Raw genomic sequence first — 25305 nt, 5'->3', positions numbered from 1 at the left:
TAAGCGGCTAGATGATCAGTACTAAATGGAGGTTTATTCTCAGCTGCTTCCTTGCAGCCTCCAGACTCTCACTGGTTATCTCCATCATCAGTCTTAAAATGCTTCTTAAAGACACCCACCCCTAAGATGATTCCATCCCCTTGACATGCCTGAGTTTTCATTTTTATCACATACTTACCTTCGTAACAGCAGTCTGCCAACCCTGAAGAAATTCAGGTCTATTTTTTTCTCTGGCTTCAGTCAGCAAATACTTTCTTATATTCTGGTTAAAAAGAAACCACAACACAGATGCTGTGTTCCATCAGTTGGTGAAAAATGGAACCTGCCCACAGCAGACAGAAGCAAAGGAGGAGGCTGTGGCCCCACCATCGGGCAAAGTCTGCATTAAAGAGTTTAAAGCTGAACTTTATTTCTGAGCTTTCAGTTCATAGTGACTCAGACCTTCTATAGGCTGTGGACACCCGTATATGTTTTGATTAGAACTTTTTATAAGATGGTCAGCCTTTTCCAGCAGTAAACCAACTTCCTGAATTTGAAATTTAAATAAACACTGGCGAAACAGAAAGTCTTGATTACTGCCAATGCTCAATACAAAGAAGGAACCCATGGCAGAAATAACTGGAACTAAATGAAAAACATTCCCAGCCTTAGATGTACTCTGTATTTTGAGGGCTACAGGTAAAGGTATCATGCAGTTTATAGAAAGTTCTATCGAAACCCATTCTGGGTACTAAATACAGTCAAGTCCACTGCTGAAATCTCTACCAGAATGAAGCCTATCAGAGTTTCAAACTTCCCCTTATGCCCTCTACATCCATGCCTATCTCTCTCTGCATCTAAGGGTGAAGTCAGAGATGACAGGACTTAAACTAACCCCCCTGAAGGTGGAGTAGAAGTATATTTATATATACAACTGTGTGTTTATGCACACACGCACATACGCACACGTATTCTACCGTATCATTCTGCAACTTGCCTTTTAAAACCCATTATGTCTTGGAGATCTTTCCATATTAGCACATGGAAATCTGTTTTTTTTTTAACTGCTATGGTCAGTTTAATAGTATGAATATACTATAGTGTATTTAGCTATTCTGTTGGTAGAGCTAATTTAGGTGGTTGTGACTTTTTACCATCAGTAATGCTGCAGTGAACATCCTGGTTGTATGCCCTATCACTGGTGCACATACATACACAAGCGTTTTTATGGAATTAAAACTGGTGTGCAATAGGATATACTTTCATGACCCTGAGATGAAGAGTGCATACTCCACTGACTTGAGCTAGCCAGACGTCCCTAGGACATACATCTTTTATAAATTTATAAGACACTTAGAACTGATCAGAATTTCAGTTCCCCCAAGTGGCTTGCTTTATCAATTCATACACTCCATCACAAAATATGAAAGCTGGTTATCTTATACCCACGTAAACACTTGAATACCATCAAACTTGCCTAATAGGCAAAAGATGGAGCCCTAATGTAGTTTTAACTTGCATTTCCTGTATTTCTGGTAAGACTGAGCATCTCTCCATGTGTTGAAAGGTTATTGGCATTTTTCCTAAAAAATTACTTAAACGTTTGTCCATTTCTATTAAATCCTTTTATTCATTTGTAGGAGTTCTTTATATATTCTGGGTAGTGATTATTCTCTATGTCACAAACATTTTCTCCAGGTCTATGCTTATTTTTGAATTTTATGGCATACAGAAGTTTTAAATTATGATATGGTCCAATTTATCAGTCTGTTCTTTTATGTCTTTTTTTGCTTTTATGGTTCTATGTAAGAAATCCTTCCCTAATCCAAGAACTTAACATCTTCTGTGTTTTATCCTAACTTTTACAGTTTTGCATTTTATATTTAGGAACTTTTATGTGGAATTTGTTTTTATAAATAGTATGAAGGAGCTGTATTTTACTTTTCCAAATAGACAGCTGCTTTTCACGACAGCATATATTGAATAGCCTGTCTTTTCCCAATTTTATCATATACCAGGTTCCCTCATATACACGAATTATTTCTAGATTCTCTGTGCTGTTCCACCAATCTACTTGTCTATTCCTAAGCCAATATAAATACGGTTTTAATTATTAAAACTGTGTTATGGTTTGATATCTAGTAGACCAAGGATTCCTTCCTTCACTATTCATGCCATGAATTCTGCAATATGGATTTTAGGGTAAGCTTATCAGGTTTCATTCAAAATCCTCTTGGGAAATTAATTAGGACAAATGGGTATATATTAGTTTGAGGAGAACTGATCTCTTTCCAATACTGAGTCTACCTATCTTTCCATCTGCTCAGAGTTCCTGTAAATACAGAGTTTTCATCTTAAACAACTTCCACAATTTTTGCTAGGGTATACTCCTGGGCAATTTACATCTTTGTTGCTTTTGAAAATGGAATCTTCTGTCTTCAGAAAGCTAAATTTTCTAACTGGTCCTTGCTAGTGAAAGAAAACCAGGAAACCTATTGATTTTTTTCTTGCTTTGCTTCCCACCATCTTGTTGAACTCCCATTAACTGAGCTCTCATATTTTGCCAGCGGATTCTCTTGATTATAATTCATTCTACATGAGTTATTTTGAAGATACAAGCCAATTTTAGCTCTAAGAGAAACCAAAGAAAACGATTTTTATCCATATTCAAAATGTAGCTTTATGGGAAGGCAGGAAAACATGTGACAAAATCCAAACAGGGCATGTATCTCAGAGGCGGGATCCAGATCACAGACAGCTACCTCCTCCAACCTGGGGATTCCTCTTGTAGTAGTCTTTTCTCTGCCAACATTTTAGAGGGTTTGCATGACAGAAACTGATCCTCTGTGAGACTGACTTCTGCTGTTCTAAGATACTATTTGATCACAAGATAAATAAAAAAATACAGGCAGTATATTAACTTACCTCTACACAAAACTTAAAATGAATGCCTTGGGAATCATAAAATGAAATAATTCGATTAGAGAGTGTCACGGTAATGAGAGACCAGTGGACTTCCAGGTGAATAGGAATCAACAGAAGACTCTTTTTAAACAAATCCACCTGATTAAAAAAAAGAAGAAAGAAATGCAGCCATCACCACAGACTATCCAAAACAACAATGGCAGCAGCTTCCATTTACTGACCTTTGACCTGCCCATGGCCATAAAAAAGCAAGTGGTGAAGCCAAAATTTGAACCCAGGTCTGAATCTAAAGCCCATGCTTGTAACTACTAGGCCATAATACACAGTAAGAAAACTGAAGATCTAGAAAGCATCATTTCGAATTTAACCTGATACACCTGTACATACACCTTTTCAAGTACTTAACATTACTTAGCCTCTTATTTTTATGCTTAATTTTCTTGTGTACATATTTGATCTTGACTCAATTCTTATTTAAAAAGGAATCATGGGGGGGGCGGCGCCTGGGTGGCTCAGTCATTAAGCGTCTGCCTTCGGCTCAGGTCATGATCCCAGGGTCCTGGGATCGAGCCCTGCATCAGGCTCCCTGCTCAGCCAGGAGCCTGCTTCTCCCTCTCCCACTCCCCCTGCTTGTGTTCCCTCTCTAGCTGTCTCTCTCTCTGTCAAATAAATAAAATCTTAAAAAAAAAAAAAAGAATTATGGTATTAGAAAACAGCACAGACTATAAGCCTTCTTTTTATAGACTCCATATAGTTAAGATCATGGGCTCAGAAGTAAGTCTGCTCAAGTTCAAATTGTGCCTCCTCCACTTACTGGCAAGATGACTTTGGCAATTTTTGTAGCTTCTTTGTGCCCTGATTTCCTCAACTATATAAACTACAGATAACAGTATCTACCTTATGAAGCTGTTGAGAGTGATAATACATAAAAGATGCGTAAAACTGCTTTCACACATTACATGTAGCCAGTGAATCTTAACTACTACCATTATTACTACATCAGGTCTCCCAGATGTTGAAATTAAGAAAAAATCCTTAATAATTCTTCACAATCTAGAAATATTTACTCTTCCACTCAAAATCCCAGTTGTGGATTGGATGATAAAGTAGTAGGTGCTCAATAAACATCTAAAAAACTGAATTTCTTTTTTCAGGTATTTTTTGAGAGTTTTTGTTTTTTGTTTTTTTTACTGATTCCTTGGTTTAAAACAACACAAGACTGTTTTGAACTACATCAGATTCTTAGAAGGTATTTCTCAAGCCTTCCTTGCTTTCTGATTATTCAGATAATTGTCCTGCTCTAGATGAATCTTCTAGTCAACATGATCTTGGAGCAAAGCACTTTAGCAGTTCTGCTTTTCCAATCTCTGCATCCATAAACCTGAGAAGTGGCATGGACGGAAGGAAATATGAGGACAGCTGGTCCTCTCCAATGCGTAAATTGTGAGTGTCTAAAACGAGGAATCACATCTAAAATACATTATTAAATGAGACCAAATTTACATTCTTCTCAAAAAGAAACTTTTTAATTTAAAAAATTTTTAAATAAAAATTAGAAAATACAGAAAAAATACACTTCAGTGTGTATCTTTCCAGATTATTTTTATTTTTTTAAAGATTTTATTTATTTATTTGAGAGAGAGAGAATGAGAGATAGAGAGCACAAGAGGGAAGAGGGTCAGAGAGAGAAGCAGACTCCCTGCTGAGCAGGGAGCCCGATGCGGGACTCGATCCCAGGACTCCAGGATCATGACCTGAGCCAAAGGCAGTCGCTTAACCAACTGAGCCACCCAGGTGCCCCTATTTTTCTTTTTAATACATTTTCTCACACTTTTTTTTCCCCCCTCAAAGATTTTATTTGAGAGAGAGCATGCGTGAGAACACGAGCGGGGTGAGGGGCAGAGGGAAAGGGAGAATCCCAAGCAGACTCTGTGCCAAGCAGAGAGCCCAACGTGGAGCTTGATCTCATGACCCTGAGATCATGACATGAGCCGAGACCAAGAGTCGGACACTTAACCGACTAAGCCACCCAGCCACCCCCCCACACACACACTTTATACATATAATTAAGGGTGATGTGTGTGGAAGATACGATTGATTCCAATTATTTATTGCCCTCCCTATAAAAGGAGTCCACAGAACTGCCTGATGTTATGTAGCTTCACTGTCCCTCCCAGGTGAAGAATGTAGTCCTGTCATGTGATTTACTTTAACCCATGCTCTGTAAACAGAAGTGAACTTATGTCATGATCAAGCTGAAATTTCAAGAGCCATCATGTGGCCCTGAGACTGTTAATGTCGCAAGACTGATGCTGTTCCTTCACTCTGGGTTCCATTTAAGGAATAAAGATGAAAAACCATGCGGACATCTCCTTGGATGCAGGAAAAGCATTTGATAAAACTCAACATCCATTTAGGACTAAGAACTCTCAGCAAACTAGAAATAGGAGCAAAACTTCTTTAACCTGATAAAGAGTATCTACAAAAAAACCCTACAGGGGTGTCTGGGTGGTTCAGTCAGTTGAGTGTCTGATTCTTGGTTTCAGCTCAGGTCATGATCTCATGGGTCATGGGATTGCACCCTGAGCTGGGCTCTGCACTCAGTGGGGATTCTCTCCCTCTGCCCCTCCCCCCACTCACGAGTGCTCTCTTAAGATAAATGAATCTTTAAAAAAACCAACAACAGCAGCAACCCTATGACTGACATCATAAATAGCAGGAAAGACTGAATGCTATTCTCCTAAGATTGAGAACAAGGCAAAGTCCCAGCCAGTGCAATGAGGCAAGAAAAAAATGGCATACAGTTTAGAATGGAAGAAATAAAACACTACTTACAGACATGATTATCTATGAAAATCTAACGATCTACAAAAAAGCTCCTAGAGGAAGGGCACCTGAATGGCTCAGTTGGTTAAAGGGATGACTCTTGATTTCAGCTCAGGTCATGATCTTATGATTGCGGGACTGAGCCCTGCGTGGGGCTCCCGTGCTCAGCGGAGAATCTGCTTGAGATTCTCTCTCTCCCCTTCTCCTTCTGCCCCTCCCCCAACATGTATGCACGCTCTCTCTGAAATAAGTAAATCTTAAAAAAGGAAAAAAGCTCCTAGAACCAGTTAGTGAGTCTGGTAAGGTCAATGGATATGAGATCAATTCACAGCAAACTAGAAGATAACATTTTAAAAATTCTGTTTTATAGAAGTTTCAGAAATACGAAATCCTTAGGGTTATATTTTTTAAAAATGTGTAAGACCTGTATCCTAAGAATTACAAAATATTGCTGAGAAAAATTAAAGCGCCAAAATAAAGGCAACATATACCACGTACATGGACTAGAAGACTTAACAGTACCAAGATGTCTATCCTCCCCAAATGAACATATAAAGACAATCCCAATCATAATCCAGCAGATTTAAAAAACACAGACTGACAAGCTAATTCTAAAATTTATATGAAAATGCAAAGGACCCAAAATTCCCAAAACACTCTGGAAAAAGGATAAAGCTGGCCAACTTACGCTGATTTCAAGACCTCCTATAAAGATACAGTAATCAAGACAGTGTGGTATTAGCATTAAGAACACAGATCAATGGAAGAGAACATAAAGTGCAGAAACAGACCCATATATATATACAGAGGAGAGAGAGAGAGTCAACTTTCTACCATGGTGCCAAAGCAACTAAACCAGGAAAGAGAAGTCTTTTCAATGCAAAAAGCATTGGAACAACTGGATATCCATATGGAGAAATCCTCAAAATTAAAGATCTTTACCAAAACACATGGTTAAAATAAGCAGAAAAGCCATAGGCGGAGAGAAATCATAAAACCTAGACCTGACAAAGGATTTATATCAACAGTAATAAGCCTCTCTTTACTACAAATCTTTTCATTCATATCACCCATCCATTTTTTTTTTAAGGTTTTATTTATTTATTTGACAGAGACAGCGAGAGAGGGAACACAAGCAGGGGGAGTGGGAGAGGGAGAAGCAGGCTTCCCATGGAGCAGGGAGCCCGATGCGGGGCGCGATCCCAGGACCATGACCTGAGCCAAAGGCAGACGCTTAACGACTGAGCCATCCAGGCGCCCCTCACCCATCCATTTTTCTATTTAGTTGGTGGAGTCTTTGTCTTATCCATTTGTATAAACCCTTTATATATTAAGAAAATTAGTTCTGTGACATTAATGGCAATTTTGTTTCCAGTTTGTCTATTTACACTGCTATTTTCCATTTGGGTTTTCATTTTTTTGAGAGCGAGCATGTGCACGCTGACTGGGGGCGGGGTGCAGGACAGGGCAGAGGGAGAGAATCTTAAGCAAGCTCCACACCCAGCACAGAGCCTGACCACGGGACTTGATCTCACAACCCTGAGATCATGACCTAAGCCAAAATCAAGAGTGGGATGCTTAATCAACTGAGCCGCCCTGGCACCCCTACACTGCTCCTATTTTAAATAGTTATTTTTCTTGTTACTAACTGAATTCATTTTTCTTTTTAAACTTTTAAGTTGTACACAGAATAGACTTAGCTACCCTGAGATTATTTTTTAAAAGCTCTTTTATGGATTTTCTTAGTACTTTGTTTTATTGATTTTTGTCGCATTCAAATCCTTGGTCATTCTGTAATTTATCTTGAGGTAATCTAATTTGGTATTTAATTCTTCTATTTTTCATTTTTTCTTTACGATAAAGGCATTTATGGCCATTAACTTTCTTCTCAAACCAGCTTTATGTTCCACAGTGCTTGGTAAGATGAGTTCCCCCTTTCCATCCCTTTTTAGACAGTTGGTATATAATTTCTTTTTATTTTTAGATCCAAGTGTTTTATATCCAGTAATATGCATATCTGTAAAATTTTCAGATTGTTAAGATTTTTTTGGCCACCTTTATTTATTTTTGACTGAACTGTGATCAAAGAATAACATAGGTAATAATTTTCTATGTGGCCAAATGCATGATCAATTTTTACAAAATCTAGTATATATCTATTAAACCAAATGTAGTACTGGTTGTATTATTTTTATTTATGATTTTATTTTATGTCAACTTGATCTGTCCAACTATGAGAGGTCTCCTGCTATCACTATTTTATCAAGGTCTCCTTCTGTAATTTTGTTATATTTCTATATATTGAAATTTTATCACAGTTTACTTTTTACCTTAATTATCTACCTCATCTGTCCCTAATACTGCCATTCCTTCTTTTTGTTTACCACTCCTTTCTTTTAGTTTACATTTGCCTAGTACCTCTTTAACTGTCACTTTATTTCCAACCTTTCTAGTTCATTTTGTTTGTTATATACAGGCATACCTCAGATATTTTGGGTTCAGTTACAGACCACTGAAATAAAGTGAGTCAAATGAGTTTTTTGGTTTCCCAGTACATATAAAACTTGTTTACACAAACTGTAGTCTATTAAGTATGCAGCATTATATCTAAACAAACAATATACATACCTCAATTAAAAAATACTGCTAAGGGTGCCCGGGTGGCTCAGATGGTTAAGCGTCTGCCTTCGGCTCAGGTCATGATCCCAGGGTCCTGGGATCGAGTCCCGCATCAGGCTCCCTGCTCCTTGGGAGCCTGCTTCTCCCTCTGCTTCTCTCTCTCTCTCTCCCTCTCTCTCCCTCTGTTTCTCATGAATAAATAAATAAAATCTTAAAAAAATATATACTGCTAAAAATGCCAACCATCATCAGTGCTAACTTGCTTTCAGCGAGCCGTAATCTTTTTGCTGGAGAAGGTCTTGCCTCAATGTTGATGGCTCCTGACTGATCAAGATGGCAGGGTACTGAAGGTTGGGTGGCTATGGTAATTTCTTAAAATTGGGTAACAATGAAGATTACAGCATCGACAGAATCTTCCTTTCACAAACAATTCCTCTGTAGCATGCGATGCTACTTGATAGCATTTACCCACAGAACTTCTTTCAGAACTGGAGTCAATTCTCTTAAACCCTGCTGCTGCTTTATCAACTAAGTGTAATATTGTAAATCCATTGTTGTCATTTCAGCAGTTTTCACAGCATCTTCACCAAAGGTAGATTCCATCTCAAGAAACCACTTTCTTTGCTCATCCATAAGAAGCAACTCCTCAGGACGGCTGGGTGGTTCAGTCAGTTAAGCACCTGCCTTCGGCTCAGGTTGTGATCCCGGGGTCCTGGGATGGAGCCCTGCATCGGGTTCCCTGCTCAGCAGGGAGCCTGATTCTCCCTCTGCCCCTCCCCCTGATTATGTTCCCTCTGTCTCAAATAAAATCTTTAAAAAAAAAAAAAAAACAACTCCTCATCTGTTTTATCATGAGATTGCAGCAATTCAGTCATATCTTCAGGCTCCACTTTTTTTTTTTTAAGATTTTATTTGAGAGAAAGAGTACAAGTGGGGGGAGGGGCAAAGGCAGAGAGTCTGAAGCAGACTCTGCACTAAGCACAGAGCCAGATGTGGGGCTCAATCTCATGACCCTGAGATCATGACCTGGGCCGAAGCCAAGAGCTGGATGCTTAACTGACCACATCACCCAGGTGCCCCATTCAGGCTCCACTTCTAATTCTCTTTCTCTTGCTATTTTCCCCACATCTGTGGTTAGTTCTTCCACTAATGTCTTGAACCCCTCAAAGTCATCCATGAGAGTTGGAATAAACGTATTCCAAACTCCTGTTTATGTTTCTGTTTTGACCTTTTCCCATGAATCACAAATGTTCTTAATGGCATCTAGAATGGTGAATCCTTTCCAGAAGATTTTCAATTAACTTTGCCCAGATCCCTCTGAGGAATCTATGGCAGCTACAGCCTTATGAGATGTATTTCTTAAATAATACGACCTGAAAGTTGAAATTACTCCTTGATCCATGGGCTGCAGAACAGAGTTTATGCAGGCATGAAAACAACATTAATCTTGTTGGACGTCTCCATCAGAGCTCTTAGGTAATCAGGTGTGTTGTCAATGAGCAGTCTTATTTTGAAAGGAATCTTTCTGAGCAGTTCCCAACAGTGAGCTTAAAATCTTCATTAAACCATGTTGTAAACAGATGTGCTGTCAGCCAGGCTTTGTTGTTCCATTCACAGAGCACAGGGAGAGTAGATTTAGCATAATTCTTAAAGGCCCTGGGATCTTCAGAATGGGAAAGGAGCTCTGGCTTCAACTTCAAGTCAACAGCTGCATTAGCCCCTCCCTAACAAGAGAGCCAGCCTATCCTCTGAAGCCAAGTATTTTGACTTCTCTTTAGCTATGAAGGTCCTAGATGACATCTTCTGCCAATAGAACACTTTTATCTGCACTGAAAATCTGCTGCTTAGTGTAGCCACCGTCATGGATTATGTGGGCTGGGTCTTCTGGAGAACTTGCTGCAGCTTCTCCATCAGCACCTGCTGCCCCCCTTACACTTTCATGTTATGGAGACGGCTTCTTTCCTTAAACCTCATGAACCCACCTCTGCTGGCTTCCAACTCTTCCTCTGCAGCTTCCTCACCTCTCAGCCTTCCTAAAATTGAAGAGAGTTGGGGCTTTGCACTAGATTAGGCTTTGGCTTAAAGGAGTGTTGTGTCTGGTTTGATCCTCTATCCAGACAACTAAAACTTTTGTTTTATCAGCAATAAGGCTATTTTCACTTTCTTGTCATTCATGTGTTCACTGGAGTAGCAACTTTTCATTTCCTTCAAGAACTTTTCTTCTGTGTTCACAACTTGGCTGTTTGGCACAAGAGGCCTAGCTTTCAACTTGTCTTGGCTTTTGACATGCCTTCCTCACGAAGCTTAATCATTTGTAGCTTCTGATTTAAAGTGAGAGACATGTGATTCTTCCTTTCACTTGAACACTTAGAGGGTTAATTTCACTTGAACACACTGTGGTGTTACTGGCCTAATTTCAATATGGCTGTGTCTAGGGAATAGGGAGGCCCAAGGAGAGGGAGAGAGATGGGGGAACAGCCAGTGGGTGGGACAGTCAGAACACACATAACGTTAAGTTTGCCATCTTATATAGGTACAGTTCATGGCACCCCAAGACAATTATAATAGGAACAAAGATCACTGATCACAGATCACTATAAGAAATATAAAAGTTTGAAATATTGCAAGAATTACCAAAATGTGACACAAAGACACAATGTGAGCAAATGCTATTGGAAACACAGCGCCAACAGACTTACTTGATGCAGGATTGCCACAAATCAATTTGTAAAAAACGCAGTATCCATGAGGCACAATAAAGTGAAGCACAATAAAAGAACGTATGCCTGTATGTGGCTTGTACCACTGGATGGGCTGCAGTGGTGTTTATACAAGAAAAATTAAGGATAACTATTAGGGGATTGTTCAAATTAAAAATATATACCCATATAGTGGGATGCTACTTAACCAAGAAGAGTGATGTAGATGAGGAAAGATGACCATATACTGTACTTGGAAGTCATCTTTCACATTTCCTTTTCCTTCATTCCCATAACCAATCTATCACCCAAGTCCTGTTAATTTTACTTCCCAGATCATACATTTGTGTACATATCCCATCTGTCCTACCATTCTAATCCAAAGTACCATCAATGGTACTTTACAATGGCCTTCTGTTCTACCCGTATCAGCTTTGCTCCCACACTCACCCATTTTCTTCAGTGCTGCTAGAGCAAAGACTACAAATTGGATGATGTCACCTAAAACCCTTCAATAGATTCCTATACATTGAGGATAAAATTCAAAACCTAGACCTTAAGGTCCTATATCTCTGATCAGGTCTACTTCACGCCACTCTCTTCTTTGCTCTCTGCATTCCAGCTACACTAGCTGCCTCACATGCTTCTACCATCATAATATAATGATCATCACTTGTGTTTACCATGCGCTTAAATGGTTTACACTAATTATTTCATTTAATCCTCTCAAAATAAATAGTCATGATACTACCACTTGACAGATGAGGGAACTGAAGCTTAGAGGAATTCAGCAATCTGCCCAAGGTCTTACAACTTGTTAAGTGGCTGGACTAGGATATGAACCTAGCTCTGAGTCCTAAGTTCATTTTGTCTACTGCCCCAGATTTGGACTCTCCAACCACGTTTCCTTTACCTTGGCGTTACTGACGATGGTTTGCACATATTACCTAAATAGCAGTGTTCAATCAAGTGTGTGTACTTAGCAAAAAATTACTTCCATCCATAGCTACTCAAGACTTTCTCTTAATTTCTATAACCCATCCAGTACAAAAAAGTGAAATGCTACAGTATCTCTAGACCTATGACTGGAATTTGAACTCATTGGTAATCGTGTCAAAATATCAAAAATAGAATATAAATAGGCTTTTAAAGTAATGTTGCTGGCATTAGTCAATGGCTATAGAGAGAAATTAAGGTTGGAAGGAGAAATTAAGGTTAGGGATTACTGATTTTATCATGCTGTTTTATAAATAGCATTCTAAAGCCCGGAAAAACTGTCTTGTCCACCCTGCACAGCAAGCTAATAGCAATGCTGGAACTATGAACTTCCAGCCCAGTGCTTTCAGTTAGAGAATATTCCAATCATCTGGATAGACTCAGAATTTTACTAGTATCTTCTGTTTCAAACAATAAGATGTAAAAAAAACCCAGAACTATCGTATTAAAAACAACTATCATATTAAAGTTTTTTTTAAAGAGTCTGTTTCTAATTAATGTCATATTGACATTAAAGTTGTTATCCTTCTACTCCAAGTGGCTTATCTGCATTTCAGATTTAGAATCAAAAAGAAATAAAGGGAATACCTTTTTAGTCCATCTTTTTACTCCATTATATCCTTTGGTTACCAGCTGTCTGTGAAAAAAGCTGTTGAAGAAGTGAACCTAGAAGAGACATCAAATACAAGCATCCACATTATATTAAGCTGTGCCCAGATTTAATTTCAAAAGAAAATGGAAATTAAAAAACCCTTGCATGTAAGATAGACCAAAAGGTGAGGAAAAGGGACGCCTGGGTGGCTCAGTTGGTTAAGCATCTGCGTTCGGCTCAGGTCATGATCCCAGGGTCCTGGGATCGAATCCCGCATTGGGCTCCTTGCTCAGCGAGGAGCCTGCTTCTCCCTCTGCCTGCCACTCCCCCTGCATGTGCTCGCTTGCTCTCTCTGACAAATAGAAAATCTTAAAAAAAAAAAAAAAAATCTAAGGAATATCAAATAATTACATAACGTTAAAAAAACTCATTTTAATATACAAAGATTCTCTCCTGAAGAATAGTAACTTTTCACTTACTTTGTCTGGGACTGCATCCATTATCAGCTCACCGTACATATTAATGACCTATAAAAAGCCAACATAAAACCAGCTTACCAACCCTATACAATTCATAACATCCCACACAGAATGAGTAACACTGACAATGTTAACATTTGGGTACTAGGTTGAATGAGTCACTTCAATAAGGGTAAAGAATCTTTGATTCCAAAAGATAACTGTGAGGCCAACCCAAAGATTAATTATATTTTATGGTCCAACATCCTCTGCAACTTTTCCACACCAAGAACCTACAATATACTAACCTGGTCATTCAACCAATTCTGACCATCCAGGGTTGCCAGATCATCCATATCCAGCATGTGCTTATTGTAGAAGATGCGGAAGTTGCATTTTTGATGTCTGGCCCGATAGTTTGTTATTTCTCTATTGATAAATGGTTTTCTGGAAAAAAAAAAAATTTTGAAAGAAAAGAAACATGAGTTCTGCTCAATTTATTGCTAAGTATCTACTTTTTTAAATTAAAAGTCAATAATTTTATTTTCAAGGGCTTAACTTAAGCATTATTGACAAACCTATTAGAAAAGTCTTCGTTAAAGACATCTTTTAGTCTTCCAAGGACATCTTTTTCACTGAGTGGGACCAAACTGCCATACTTCTTCATAACCTCATCTAGGAATCCTTAAATAAAGGAAGAAAAATTACAACGGAAAAAACATTTTCAGAAAAAAAGTCATTCTCCCAATACTTAACCTACACATAACAACCACACATTTAACCTATATTACTATATATTATGCTATAAAGAAATCTTTTAAAAGTTATGTTTTATAAAGGCTAAAATAAAATAGATCAGGCCCTTACCATTCCAATCTAAAGAGAAATGCCCAAAGGTATTATTTCACATTGGCTTTTTAAGCTACTGATGCTTAAATGGAGGGAATGGCTAGCTAGAATGAAAGACTGACATCCTTCAGTGCTCGCTTCAGCAGCACATATACTAAAATTGGAACGATACAGGGAAGATTAGCATGGCCCCTGCACAAGGATGACAGGCAAATTTGTGAAGTGTTCCATATTTTTCAGAGAAAGACAAGTATCAAATGATCTCACAGATATGAGGAATTCTTAATCTCAGGAAACAAACTGAGGGTTGCTGGAGTGGTGGGGGGTGAGAGGGATGGGGTGGCTGGGTGATGGACATTGGGGAGGGTATGTGCTATGGTGAACGCTGTGAATTATGTAAGACTGATGAATCAGAGACCTGTACCTCTGAAATAATACATTATATGTTAAAAAAGAAAAAAAAGACAGTAGGAAGGGAAAAATGAAGGGGGGGGATCAGAGGGGGAGACGAACCATGAGAGACTATGGACTCAGAAACAAACTGAGGGTTTTAGAGGGGAGGGAGGTGGGGGGATGGGTTAGCCTGGTGATGGATATTAAGGAGGGCAGTTATACACAAACAATGAATCATGGAACACTACATCAAAAACTAATGATGTGATGTATGGTGACTAACATAAAATAAAATTAAGAAGAAAAAAAAAAAAAGACTGACATCCTTCAATAGCTTAACCTTTTTTTTTTGTTTTTTTTTGTTTTTTTCAATAGCTTAACCTTGAAGACGAATCCTACCACCCGAAGAGTAAAATCTAAAGGGTTTAATCACCTGGTTAAATGTGTACCACATTTGGTAACTTAAGGAGTTATCGTTTTAAAAATCACAATCACAGCTTAATTGTTGATATCACGGTCACTGTATTATTTGGTAAATGTGTGTAAATTTCACATCTCATAGGAAGGGACAAATGTAAGGCATTTTTAATATCATATAATTTGGTGGAGTTATTATACTTCTGATACTGAATAACCCTATAAGGTGAACTTAACTGGGTAACAGCTGGGGAGGCACATTTTAAGAGGGGAAATAAAGGGTGACCTCTTGGCCAGAATACAGGATAGTCTTCAGGTGGCTTCCAAGAGGATCCACTGAAGAAACATACCCAAAAAGGTCCTAGGAAATAAAGGGGCGCCTGGGTGGCTCAGTTGTTAAGCATCTGCCTTCGGCTCAGGTCATGATCCCAGGGTCCTGGGATCGAGCTCCCCATTGGGCTCTCTGCTCTGCAGGAAGCCTGCTTCTCCCTCTCCCATTCCCCCTGCTTGTGTTCCCTCTCTCACTGTTCTCTCTCTCTGTCAAACAAATAAATTAAAAAAAGAAAAGAAAAGAAAGGCTCTGCCTAGATCTTCTAGGAGAACCCTTCATGGAGATAAACACATCTCATTGGGACCAGAAGTAAAATAGCAGTCAAATAGCACTATCATAAACCAAGCACTAATACATCTCATTTCATCCTTATAACTACCCTGGTGTTAGATAGCATCTCTATTTTGCAAATGGAGATAGGAAGCTTAGGGAGGTTAAGGAACTTTCCCAAGGACCCTTAACTAGTATATGGCAGAGACAAGATTCTGATTGTGGTCATGTGGTTATTATATGACCACAGAAAGTGAACCATTAACTATTACACTATGCTACATCCAAAGCAGGAAATACCTAGTATCTTTTCTCTACAAAAGCAGCTTGTTCTCCACTTCATCTTTCCCTTTTAATACCCACTGGCCAAGAATTACCCAGAAAACTTCTTAAAATGAGAATTAAATCCATTATTCTTTACCCAGTTGCATTCACCAAACTAATAAGCCAAAAAGGAAAAATGCATCTGGAATACACAATTTCTCTTACTCCCAAAGTGCTAAAACTTCAATGTGACCAAGAAACAAAGGATAAAATGTTGGGAAAAAACACAACAAAAACTACAATTCAAAGTAGAGTTCATCCTGCAAGTACAAAAGGTAGTAATATGGCTCTTTTCCTCACTGGCGGCGTGAAGCTTGGCTGCCATCGTGAATGACACAGTAACTATCAGGACCAGGAAGTTCATGACCAACCTACTACTTCAGCAGAAACAAATGATCAGTGATGTTTTTCACCCCAGAAAGGCAACAGTACCTAAGACAGAAATTCAACAAACACTAGCCAAAATGTACCAGACCACACCAGACGTCATCGTTGTATTTGAAGTTAGAACCCATTTTGGTGGTGGCAAGACAGTTAACTGGCTTTGGTATGATTTAGGATTCCTTGGATTATGCAAAGAAAAATTAACCCAAACAGACTTGCAAGACCTGGCCTACATGAGAAGAAAAAAAACCTCAAGAAAACAGCAAAAGGAACACAAGAACAGAATGAAGAAAGTCAGGGGGACAGCAAAAGCCGATGTTGGTGCCGGCAAAAAGGAGTAGATTCTGCAGTGACTTTATCTGTGGTGACCGTGCAGATTTTTCATGAGAGGATTAATAAACTAAGAACTTAAAAACAAAACAAAACCCCCCACAGAAGGTAATAATATGAAAAACAAAACCAGAGGTGTTATTTCTGAAGTTAAATTGCTCATGTTAAACCAACTGTGTTGGACAGTTTTTCCTTGAGGCAACTGCCAGGTCACATCCCACCATGAATGTGGAATGGGGTTCATGGTGTTGGGCATACAAGAAATGTAACCACTTGGTTCTCCCAACAAAATACAATACCCATGTCAGAAAGGTCCCATCAAAAACATGGAAGACATGGGGCACCTGGCTGCCTCAGTCGGTAGAGCAGGCAACTCTTGATCTTGGGGTGGTAGGTTTGAGCCCCACATTGGGTGTAGAGACTACTTAAAAACAAAATCTTAAAGTAAGAAAGGCATGAAATATCTAAGACTAAAGGAATGTGCAAACCTAAGTGAAAAGCACAAAATTCTACGAAGGTTAATAAACGGAGTAATTCTTTGTTTTTAGACAGGAAAATTCAGTATTGTAATGAATCCAATTTTCCCTAAATTAGTCTAAAAATTAATGCAATACCAATCAGAAGCCATTATTTTTACTTAACTGAAAAAACAAATCTTGGGACCAAAATGTGAGAAATTCCTAGAAATTTTTTAAAAGGATTAAAGAAGAGAGGTGAAAAAGAGGGAGGCCTAATCCCATCAAATTATAAAACTAACTGCTGTAATTAAAGCAGACTAGTGCTAACATAGAAACAGAAAAACCAAGTCCAGAAAAAGACCCCAAAACAGGGAGCAATTCATAACCACGGGGAAAAGATGAATTACTCAATAAATAGTATTAGAACGATTAACTAAATTTTATTTAGTCGGAATTCATTTTGATGTGAAGAATGTGGTAGAGATCCATCTTTACTTTTTTCCAAATAGCAAAATATAAAAATAACACAATAATCTAGAAGAAAACAAGGTTGAACATTTTTATAAACCTGAAATGGCAACAAGCTTTAATTTTAAAATTAAATTTTAAATTTTATGACTTGTTACATATATGTACAGGATTGTAATGTTTAGCGAGTCAAACTGGTATACTGCTTCTGAGGTTCCTATCATACTTTAACATGTATTATCAATGTGAGATTATAAAATGGCCTCTTATATTTGTTTCTTTTTAACAGCTTTATTGAGCTGTGATTTGCATCCACACACAAAAAAATCACTCCTGAAGTGTACAATTTTTTTTTGTATATTCAGAGCTGTGCAACCATTACTACCACCTAATTCAAGAACATCTGCATTACTCCACTAAGAAAATGTGTACCTGTTACCAGTCACTCCTCATTGCTCCCTCTTTCCAGCCCCTGGCAACTATTAACCTACTTTCTGTATCTCTGTAATTGCCTACTCTGGACATTTCAAATCAACAGAATCATATAGTATGTGGCCTTTTATGCCTGGCTTTTTTCACTTAGCACGTTTTCAAGGTTCATTCATACTACGTACAAGTTTGCATGTATTTGTTTCTAATTAAATTTTTAATCCATCTGGACTATATTAACATAGGAATCTATTTCTTTTCCTTCCAAAACCAATTTTATGCAATATTTAATATAATTATGAAATAAATAAACTGTAGTAAGTACAACTGGCTCATGATAAATATCAGTCCACTACAGGGAGCATAATGTGCAGTTATGTTAGAGAAGAGCCAGCATTCAGCATTCCATGGAACTTAATATTAGGTAACGCTATAGAAGTCAGTTAAAGAAGCATCTACTATACTAAATGTCCCATACTGATTTCTATTCTAATTGCTCTATTAATCCTAATTACTCGGGTTCCTTTATTTGTTGAATTTGTCCTTTCCATTGTGCTGGCTTTCCTCAGATGTTTGGTGATCGATTGTGGGCTTATCTGTACTTGGGTAATTTGCTGATGTGGGGAGGGCTGTGATGGGCAGTAGCTATTGCTCTGCCTTGAACTCTTTTCAGTGGACATGGAAATGCTAAGCAAATCCCCAAAATGGTTCTTCTGGTTCTTCTTTTCTCCTTTAACCTATTAAGATAATTAATTACTTCACAGATCACCAAGTATGCATTGTGTAAAAATCCCTATTTCCTCGTGTCACGCTCTAGTTTTACTGTATGCCATAGTCAGTTTATCAATTGCTTTTGGAAGTGCTACATCTCTATAAGTTAACTGCTATCTGTGTGTAAATGCTCACTTTTTCAGGTTTATGTATCATACCATGGTTCTGCTAACTTTATGGTAGGGAAATTTGTCTTTCTCTATTTTAGAGCAGTATAAACATCAGAAATAGTTTTTTTTTGTTAATGTTTTATTTATTTATTCATGAGAGTCAGAGAGAGAGAGAGAGGCAGAGGGAGAAGCAGACTCCCCGCCTAGCAGGGAGCCCGATGCGGGACTCGATCCCAGGACCCTGGGATCATGACCTGAGCCGAAGGCAGACGCTTAACCATCTGAGCCACCCAGGTGCCCCTTGTTTTGTTTTTTTAAAGATTTGCTAGGACTCTGTACTTTGTGTCTTTTTGTAGAGAAAAACTTTTTATACATACTTAATGGTTAGGAAAACAAAGTGTTCAGAATTGTTTAAACTACCAACAAGCAATGCTCCTAACTCCCCAGAAAAAGCCCTTTATATATCAATTTGATAGGGACACCTGGGTAGCTCAGTTGGTTGGGCATCTGACTCTTGGTTTCACTCAGGTCGTGGGATCAAGCCCCAGGTTGAACTCCATGCTCAACGGGGAGTCTGGTTCCCCTCTCCCTCTGCCCCTCTGCATGTGTGTGTTTATGTACGCGCGCTCTAAAATAAATCCTTTAAAAAATTAAAACAATTTGATACATCTTTCCAGATATGACCTATAAAAATGCACGTGCACACATACACACATATACTTATCCTACATGTATGCATCTCTCTCTTAATAAAATGGCATCATTCTGTTCTGCAACTTGCTTTTTTCACTTTATATAGATAGCTTTCAGTTTCAAAATATGGATTGAATTTCTTCTTTAACAGCTCCATAGTATAATATTGCCTGGATGTGCTGTAACTTATACTTCCATAGAAATTATTTTAGTTGTCTCCAGTCTTTTACTACCAGGACAATACTACAAGTAATATCCCTGAACAAATATATTCATATCTGGGATAAACTCCAAGAGGGGGAATGGGTCAAAGATTGATACTGCCACACTGTCTTCCAAAAATGTTTACATCAGCTTACTCATGGGGTACATTTTGACGAGAAGACTTTTTAAAGGAGGACGTAAAAACGTGAAGCCATAAAAACAGGTAAGTTTCACAATGAAGAACTGATAATTTCCTTTAAGCAAAATTACTACACACAAGTCGGGGTACTTTTACCTTTGGGGAAGGAAAAACTTAAACTCTTATGACATTTATTTATTTATTTTTTAAGATTTTATTTATTCATATGACAGAGAGAGAGAACACGAGCGGGGGGGAAGGGGAGCAACAGGCAGAGGGAGAAGCAGACTCCCCGCTGAGCAAGGAGCCCGATGCGGGGCTTGATCCCAGGACCCTGGGACCATGACCTGAGCCAAAGACAGACGATTAACTGACTGAGCCACCCAAGCACCCCTCTTAAGACATTTATAATTAAAACTTATTAGAATGATGCTAAGGTCCAGGAAGGTAGGAACCAGTGTTTGCTGCTCACTGCCAAATTCTTTAGCACAGTGCCTGTCATATAGGGAATTCTCATATACCAAATAAATAAAATAGAAATAACCCAATCCAATAGAAAAACAGGCAAAGGAAAATTATATACAAACAAAAAATGGCCAAGGAACACAGAAAAAGATGTTCGAACTTTAAACTTAAAAATGCAAATCAAAACAAAAACCAAAAAAAACACACAAAATGCAAATCAAAACAACTCTTGGGGCACCTGGGTGGTGCAGTAGGTTAGTCATCTGACTCATGATTTCGGCTTGGATCATGATCTCAGTGTTGTGTGACTAAGCCCCACATCAGGCTCCACACTCAGCGAGGAGTCTACTTGACATGCTCGCTCTCCCTTGCCCCATCCCCACCATGCACACACATGCGCCTCTCTCAAATAAATTAATAAAATCTTAAAAATAACCCCAAACTCTCGTGATCTAGAAGATTAGTAAAGTTTAACAAATGTAAACTGGTTCAACTTTCTGGAGGGTAACTTCACAATTCTCTTAAAATTTTAAGTGTGTTCTTTCACCATCAATTCCACTACTACAGAAAAAAATTGTTTACGTATATAGAATAATTTTGTTGCACCTTCATTTATAGAAGGAAACTGGAAGCAACACAAATGTCTATTAACTAAGACTTAAATTATGGAACATTTAGGTCATACAGCAATATAGAAGGCTTCAAAGAGGAATGTCTAGCTGCTTTAAGGGAAATCTATGTGTGGAAGGAGAAAACAGGACTCCTAGAAAAGATAATGGACAGCAATTGTGGGCTGGAGGTTGGGGGAGAATAAAGGAAGAATGCATACCAGAAAGGCAGATTGACAGCTGCTCATCATCCACTGGAGAGACTTTCTGACTGTTCTTCCCACTTCCTGCTTGATCTTCTAGTTTGAGTCCACTGCATGTCAGGGGAGCCTCCAGGGGACTTTTACAGTAAGGGTGGTCCAGCAACTTAGAACTAAGAATGTTCTGCTTGAGAGATCCATCCTCATCCATCTGGCATGAGCTCTCATTCCCAGCAGTCTTTTCAGACACAGGCCCATCTACACTATTCACAGATTGATCTGCCCCACACAGTGACAGTTTTACTCTGTCATCACTGACAGTACTTGTCCGATTTTCCTGACCCAGAGTCATGACTTCTCTTTCGGTTTCCGAGATAAACATGTTACTAGAATGATGTTCTGGTAAGGGGATGTCATGAATCAGCTCTGTACACTCCCACTTAGGAGAGGAACAGGGTGACTGGTCCCAGGTAAATGTGGCACTGCCATTCTGTTGGTCAGGGAATGCTTCATCTAAACTAAGCTCCTTGCCCAAGAAAGGGCTTCCTTTAGTGTGGCCATCAGGCACATGAGAGTTCTTTCCCTTCACCACAGCATTGCTGTCCATATCTGGAAAATACGGTTGATGCCGACAAGAAGGGTCTTTAGGTTCTGGGGAAGGGAATGGGCTGCAACTGCCACCCTCACCGTTTTCCCTAAGGGTCTCTTGATGGTCCCCAGTGACCTGCACCCAGCTTCGCTGGGCTTTTTTTAGCTTGCAAACTTTGCTTTTTGTTCTGAAGTGCTGGGATCTGAGAATCCTGTACCGGAATCTAATCATGGATAATTTCTCATACATCATAAAAGGAGATACTTTTATTCTTCTATGTTGGTTAAGTTGAAACTTTTTTGGAATCAGGGGTCCCCCATTCCTGTGGTGCTCCAGACCCTGGTAGCAGCCATAACAAAAGCGCTTTCTCTTATGGTTGCTCAAGGTGACCACAATTGTGCCACTCTCACCTGGACTTTGGCTCTCCCCATTGAACTTCATAGGAAAGTCAGAAGCTTGTGGCTCTGTCCTAGGTCTGTGACCATTGGCCTGACCTAAAACATTACTTGCTGGTAAGTCAGCAACTGCCTTCAAGACACTTTTCTCTCCACAGTATTCATGGTCAGAGTTCTTTGCTGAGGACAGCAGCCTCTCTGCTTGGAGTCTTAGGAGGGTCCTTGAGGAGGAAATGAAGTGTTTAGAGTCTTTTCTTTTCACTTTAGAGGACAAAGTACTAACATTTTGAGCAGCCACACTGGACTTTGTCTTAGCAAAAAAAGGTGCATCCTGGGTCCACGTTTTCTGGATTTGAAGGGCTTTTCTGCACTGGAAATGCTTCAACTGCCTGCTCCAAGTAATTGGCCTTCCCAGTTTGGCTTTCAGAATGCAAAAGTGTTGGTGAAAGCAGAACTTCTTAAAACCTCCAAACCCTGTATTCCATTTCTCAGAAAAGGCTAAATGGATTCCTTTCCTCCATAGAATTTTCTTCTGTTTTTTCATTTTTCTGATGCATAATGAGATCTTGATGAAGCTGAGAAAGAGAAGAGAAAGCAAAGTTACACTTCTATCCTAAAAATAAGGTCATAAAGATATAATCACGGCAATATAAGCTGCAAAATTCAAAGAAAAAGAAGAGCATATGAAATTCAATTTAGACTATCAGACACAGGGGCGCCTGGGTGGCTTAGTCGGTTAAGCAACTGCCTTCAGCTGGGGTCATGACCCTGCGATTGAACCCCACGTTGGGCTCCCTGCTCAGTAAGGAGTCCGCCTCTCCCTCCCCACTGCTTGCTCTCTTAAATAAAAAAAAAAAAAATTTTTTTTTAAAGATTTCATTAATTTATTTGACAGAGAGAGAGAGACACAGCGAGAAAAGGAACACAAGCAGGGGGAGTGGGAGAGGGAGAAGCAGGCTTCCCGCCGAGCAGGGAGCCCAATGCGGGGCTCGATCCCAGGACTCTGGGATCATGACCTGAGCTGAAGACAGAAGCTCAACAACTGAGCCACCCAGGCACCCCTCAAATAAATAAAATTTTAAAAAATATAAAATTAAAAAATAACAGACTATCAGACACAATGAAAGCTTCACCTGATTAAGGTTTTCCCCATAGTGAAAACTGGAAGACATGAATACACTCACATGACTCCATTTGGTATAGCTGCCTCTGACAGAAATAAATTTTAAGAATCATTTCGAGGGGTGCCTGGGTGGCTCAGTCATTAAGCATCTGCCTCCGGCTCAGGTCTTGATCTCAGGGTCCTGGGATTGAGCCCCACATCGGGCTCCCTGTTCTACAGGAAGCCTGCTTCTCCCTCTCCCACTCCCCCTGCTTGTGTTCCCTCTCTCGCTGTGTCTCTCTCTGTCAAATAAATAAAATATTTAAAAAAAAAAAAAAAGAATCATTTCTATCAGTTTCTGATGGAGCAGACAGGGTGGGGAAGCAGAAGAGAATCTTTAAGTGTTGACACTGCTCCTCATAAGCTAAGTGACTTTAACCAAGTCACCCAAATTCTGTGCTCTCATTTGTAAATTGAGGGCTAGGAAGGGAGGGGGAACCACATACCATTTAAGACTGATTCCATATTGAAACACTTTGTTCCATACATCAAATTTTAAAAAGGGCAGGTACTTTTTGCTGTAAATAGACATCCAGAGGCAGATATTCAATAAATGCATGCAACAGCAGTATTTCAAGAGGGAGACCAGCCTCCTCTTTGTCAGTCAAAAACTTTGAGTGACTATGCAGGGATAAGAGTCTATCAGGTGCTTTCATGCAGTTAGGGTTCTCGCTCTCAAGTGAATGTTAAGAAAAAAAAAAAGCACACGTGTGTGTGTGTGTGTGTCACACACACACAATGAACTCTGGTAACACACTTATTAGGAATGGTAGATGAAAATGACAGTCAAAACCAAACAGGATTTCCCCTCCAATTTAATAAGATCTAGTATTACTGAAGGCTCTTCAGTGAAGAAAGAAAGGTGCCAGCCCCTAGAGATGGGATAGAAGAAATACTAGACTATGAATCAAAAAACCAATACTCTAATTTCAGCTTGCTAATAACTTTTTTTAAGATTTTATTTGTCAGAGAGAAAGAGACAGTGAGAGCAGGAGCAGGAGGAGCGGGAGGGAGAGGGAAAAGCAGGCTCCCCACTGAGCAGGGGGCCTGATGCAGGACTCCATCCGTCCTGGAATCATGACCTGAGCCGAAGGCAGACGCCTAACCAACTCAGCCAGCCAGGCATCCCTAAGCTTGCTGATAACTTATTAAGAAAAGTTGTATTACGGGACACCTGAGTGGCTGAGTCGTTAAGCGTCTGCCTTCGGCTCAGGTCATGATCCCAGGGTCCTGGGATCGAGCCCCGCATCGGGCTCACAGCTTGGCGTGAAGCCTGCCTCTCCCTCTCCCACTCCCCCTGCTTGTGTTCCCTCTCTATCTCTCTGTCAAATAAATAATAAAAATTAAAAAAAAAAAAAAAGGAAGAAAGAAAAGTTGTATTACCTTTCTGTGCATCAGTTTTCTCTGGGGGGAAAAAAGGACTGAGCACATGTTTACCTCCATTCCCTCTCCAAACCCCAATAAGATGACAGAAATGGGATTTTAAGAAAGGCAAAAACTCTCAAGGACAAAGAAATCTAAAAAGGAGACTAGAACAATACAATTTTGAAAGAAGAAAGCACACAGTTGAGTGATCACAGACTTACAGGAGGCCAAAAGAGTGAAAAATCTAAGCCAGCAGTAGGGGAAGCCCAGAAGCAAGTCACAGGACCTCAGAAACGCTCAGGAACTAGAAGCAACAATACCCATGAAGGGCAAAATAAGAAGGGAGCTCAAAAAGGAAGGACTGGTTTAAAGTCTGATTAAGAAGCAGTTAGACCCCGCACGCCTGGGTGGCTCAGTTGGTTAGGCGACTGCCTTCGGCTCAGGTCATGATCCTGGAGTCCGGGGATCGAGTCCCGCATCGGGCTCCCTGCTCAGCGGGGAGTCTGCTTCTCCCTCTGACCCTCTTCCCTCTCGTGCTATCTCTCATTCTCTCTCTCTCAAATAAATAAATAAAATCTTAAAAAAAAAAAAAAAAAAAAAGAAGCAGTTAGACCCCAAGATGCACATTCTCCTTACATTCAAAAGTTTTACTTTCTGGGGAGGATGAACCAGGATAGTCAGGCACATCATGCACAACTGAGGGCAGGAGTACAACAGGATATATGATTTTTATACAGTGAATTCCCTCCCCAGCCCCTTTCCCCATTTAGATCCCAGAAAAAAGGTTTATAGCCCCAAGGGGGAGATCAGCCCTGGGGGGCAGCAGATACTGATTTTTGGGGATGCCTCAACTAAAC

General features: G+C 39.4%; 2 protein-coding genes and 1 non-coding gene across 22 annotated transcripts in view; 2 read left to right on the top strand and 1 right to left on the bottom strand.

Moving 5' to 3' along the window:
* NCBP2 (nuclear cap binding protein subunit 2) overlaps positions 1 to 15793 on the top strand; it is a 30250-nt gene extending 14457 nt beyond the window's left edge. For 7 of the 14 annotated variants that reach the window (XM_025876245.2, XM_073895118.1, XM_073895070.1 and 4 more), the window contains one exon: positions 14712 to 15793. The gene's annotated coding sequence lies outside the window, so the exon portion shown is untranslated. Of the gene's footprint in view, positions 1 to 8915; positions 12821 to 14711 lie in introns of all 14 variants that reach the window. The other 7 variants (XM_073895077.1, XM_073895060.1, XM_073895105.1 and 4 more) reach the window with 3 other exon arrangements.
* SENP5 (SUMO specific peptidase 5) overlaps positions 1 to 25305 on the bottom strand; it is a 53604-nt gene that overhangs the window by 5445 nt on the left and 22854 nt on the right. For 3 of the 7 annotated variants that reach the window (XM_073895009.1, XM_025876228.2, XM_073895011.1), the window contains 7 exons: positions 20959 to 22496; positions 13673 to 13778; positions 13403 to 13541; positions 13116 to 13163; positions 12633 to 12710; positions 2905 to 3042; positions 179 to 262 (listed from right to left, as the gene is read on the bottom strand). In XM_073895009.1, coding sequence (XP_073751110.1) covers positions 179 to 262; positions 2905 to 3042; positions 12633 to 12710; positions 13116 to 13163; positions 13403 to 13541; positions 13673 to 13778; positions 20959 to 22465 — 2100 coding nt within the window. In that variant the 5' untranslated portion in view covers positions 22466 to 22496. Of the gene's footprint in view, positions 1 to 178; positions 2782 to 2904; positions 3043 to 12632; positions 12711 to 13115; positions 13164 to 13402; positions 13542 to 13672; positions 13779 to 20958; positions 22497 to 25305 lie in introns of those variants that run through there. The other 4 variants (XM_025876237.2, XM_073895015.1, XM_073895019.1 and 1 more) reach the window with 4 other exon arrangements.
* On the top strand, positions 14074 to 14180 carry LOC112834230 (U6 spliceosomal RNA). Its single transcript, XR_003210813.1, has one exon. It is a non-coding gene; the product is annotated as a U6 spliceosomal RNA (small nuclear RNA).

Source organism: Callorhinus ursinus, unplaced genomic scaffold (genome assembly GCF_003265705.2).
Source record: "Callorhinus ursinus isolate GAN/ISIS: 27379988/994484 unplaced genomic scaffold, GSC_fseal_2.0 scaffold1, whole genome shotgun sequence".
Lineage (NCBI taxonomy): Eukaryota > Metazoa > Chordata > Mammalia > Carnivora > Otariidae > Callorhinus > Callorhinus ursinus.
Note: the sequence above shows the minus strand (reverse complement) of the source record. Positions and strands in the feature narration are given on the sequence as shown.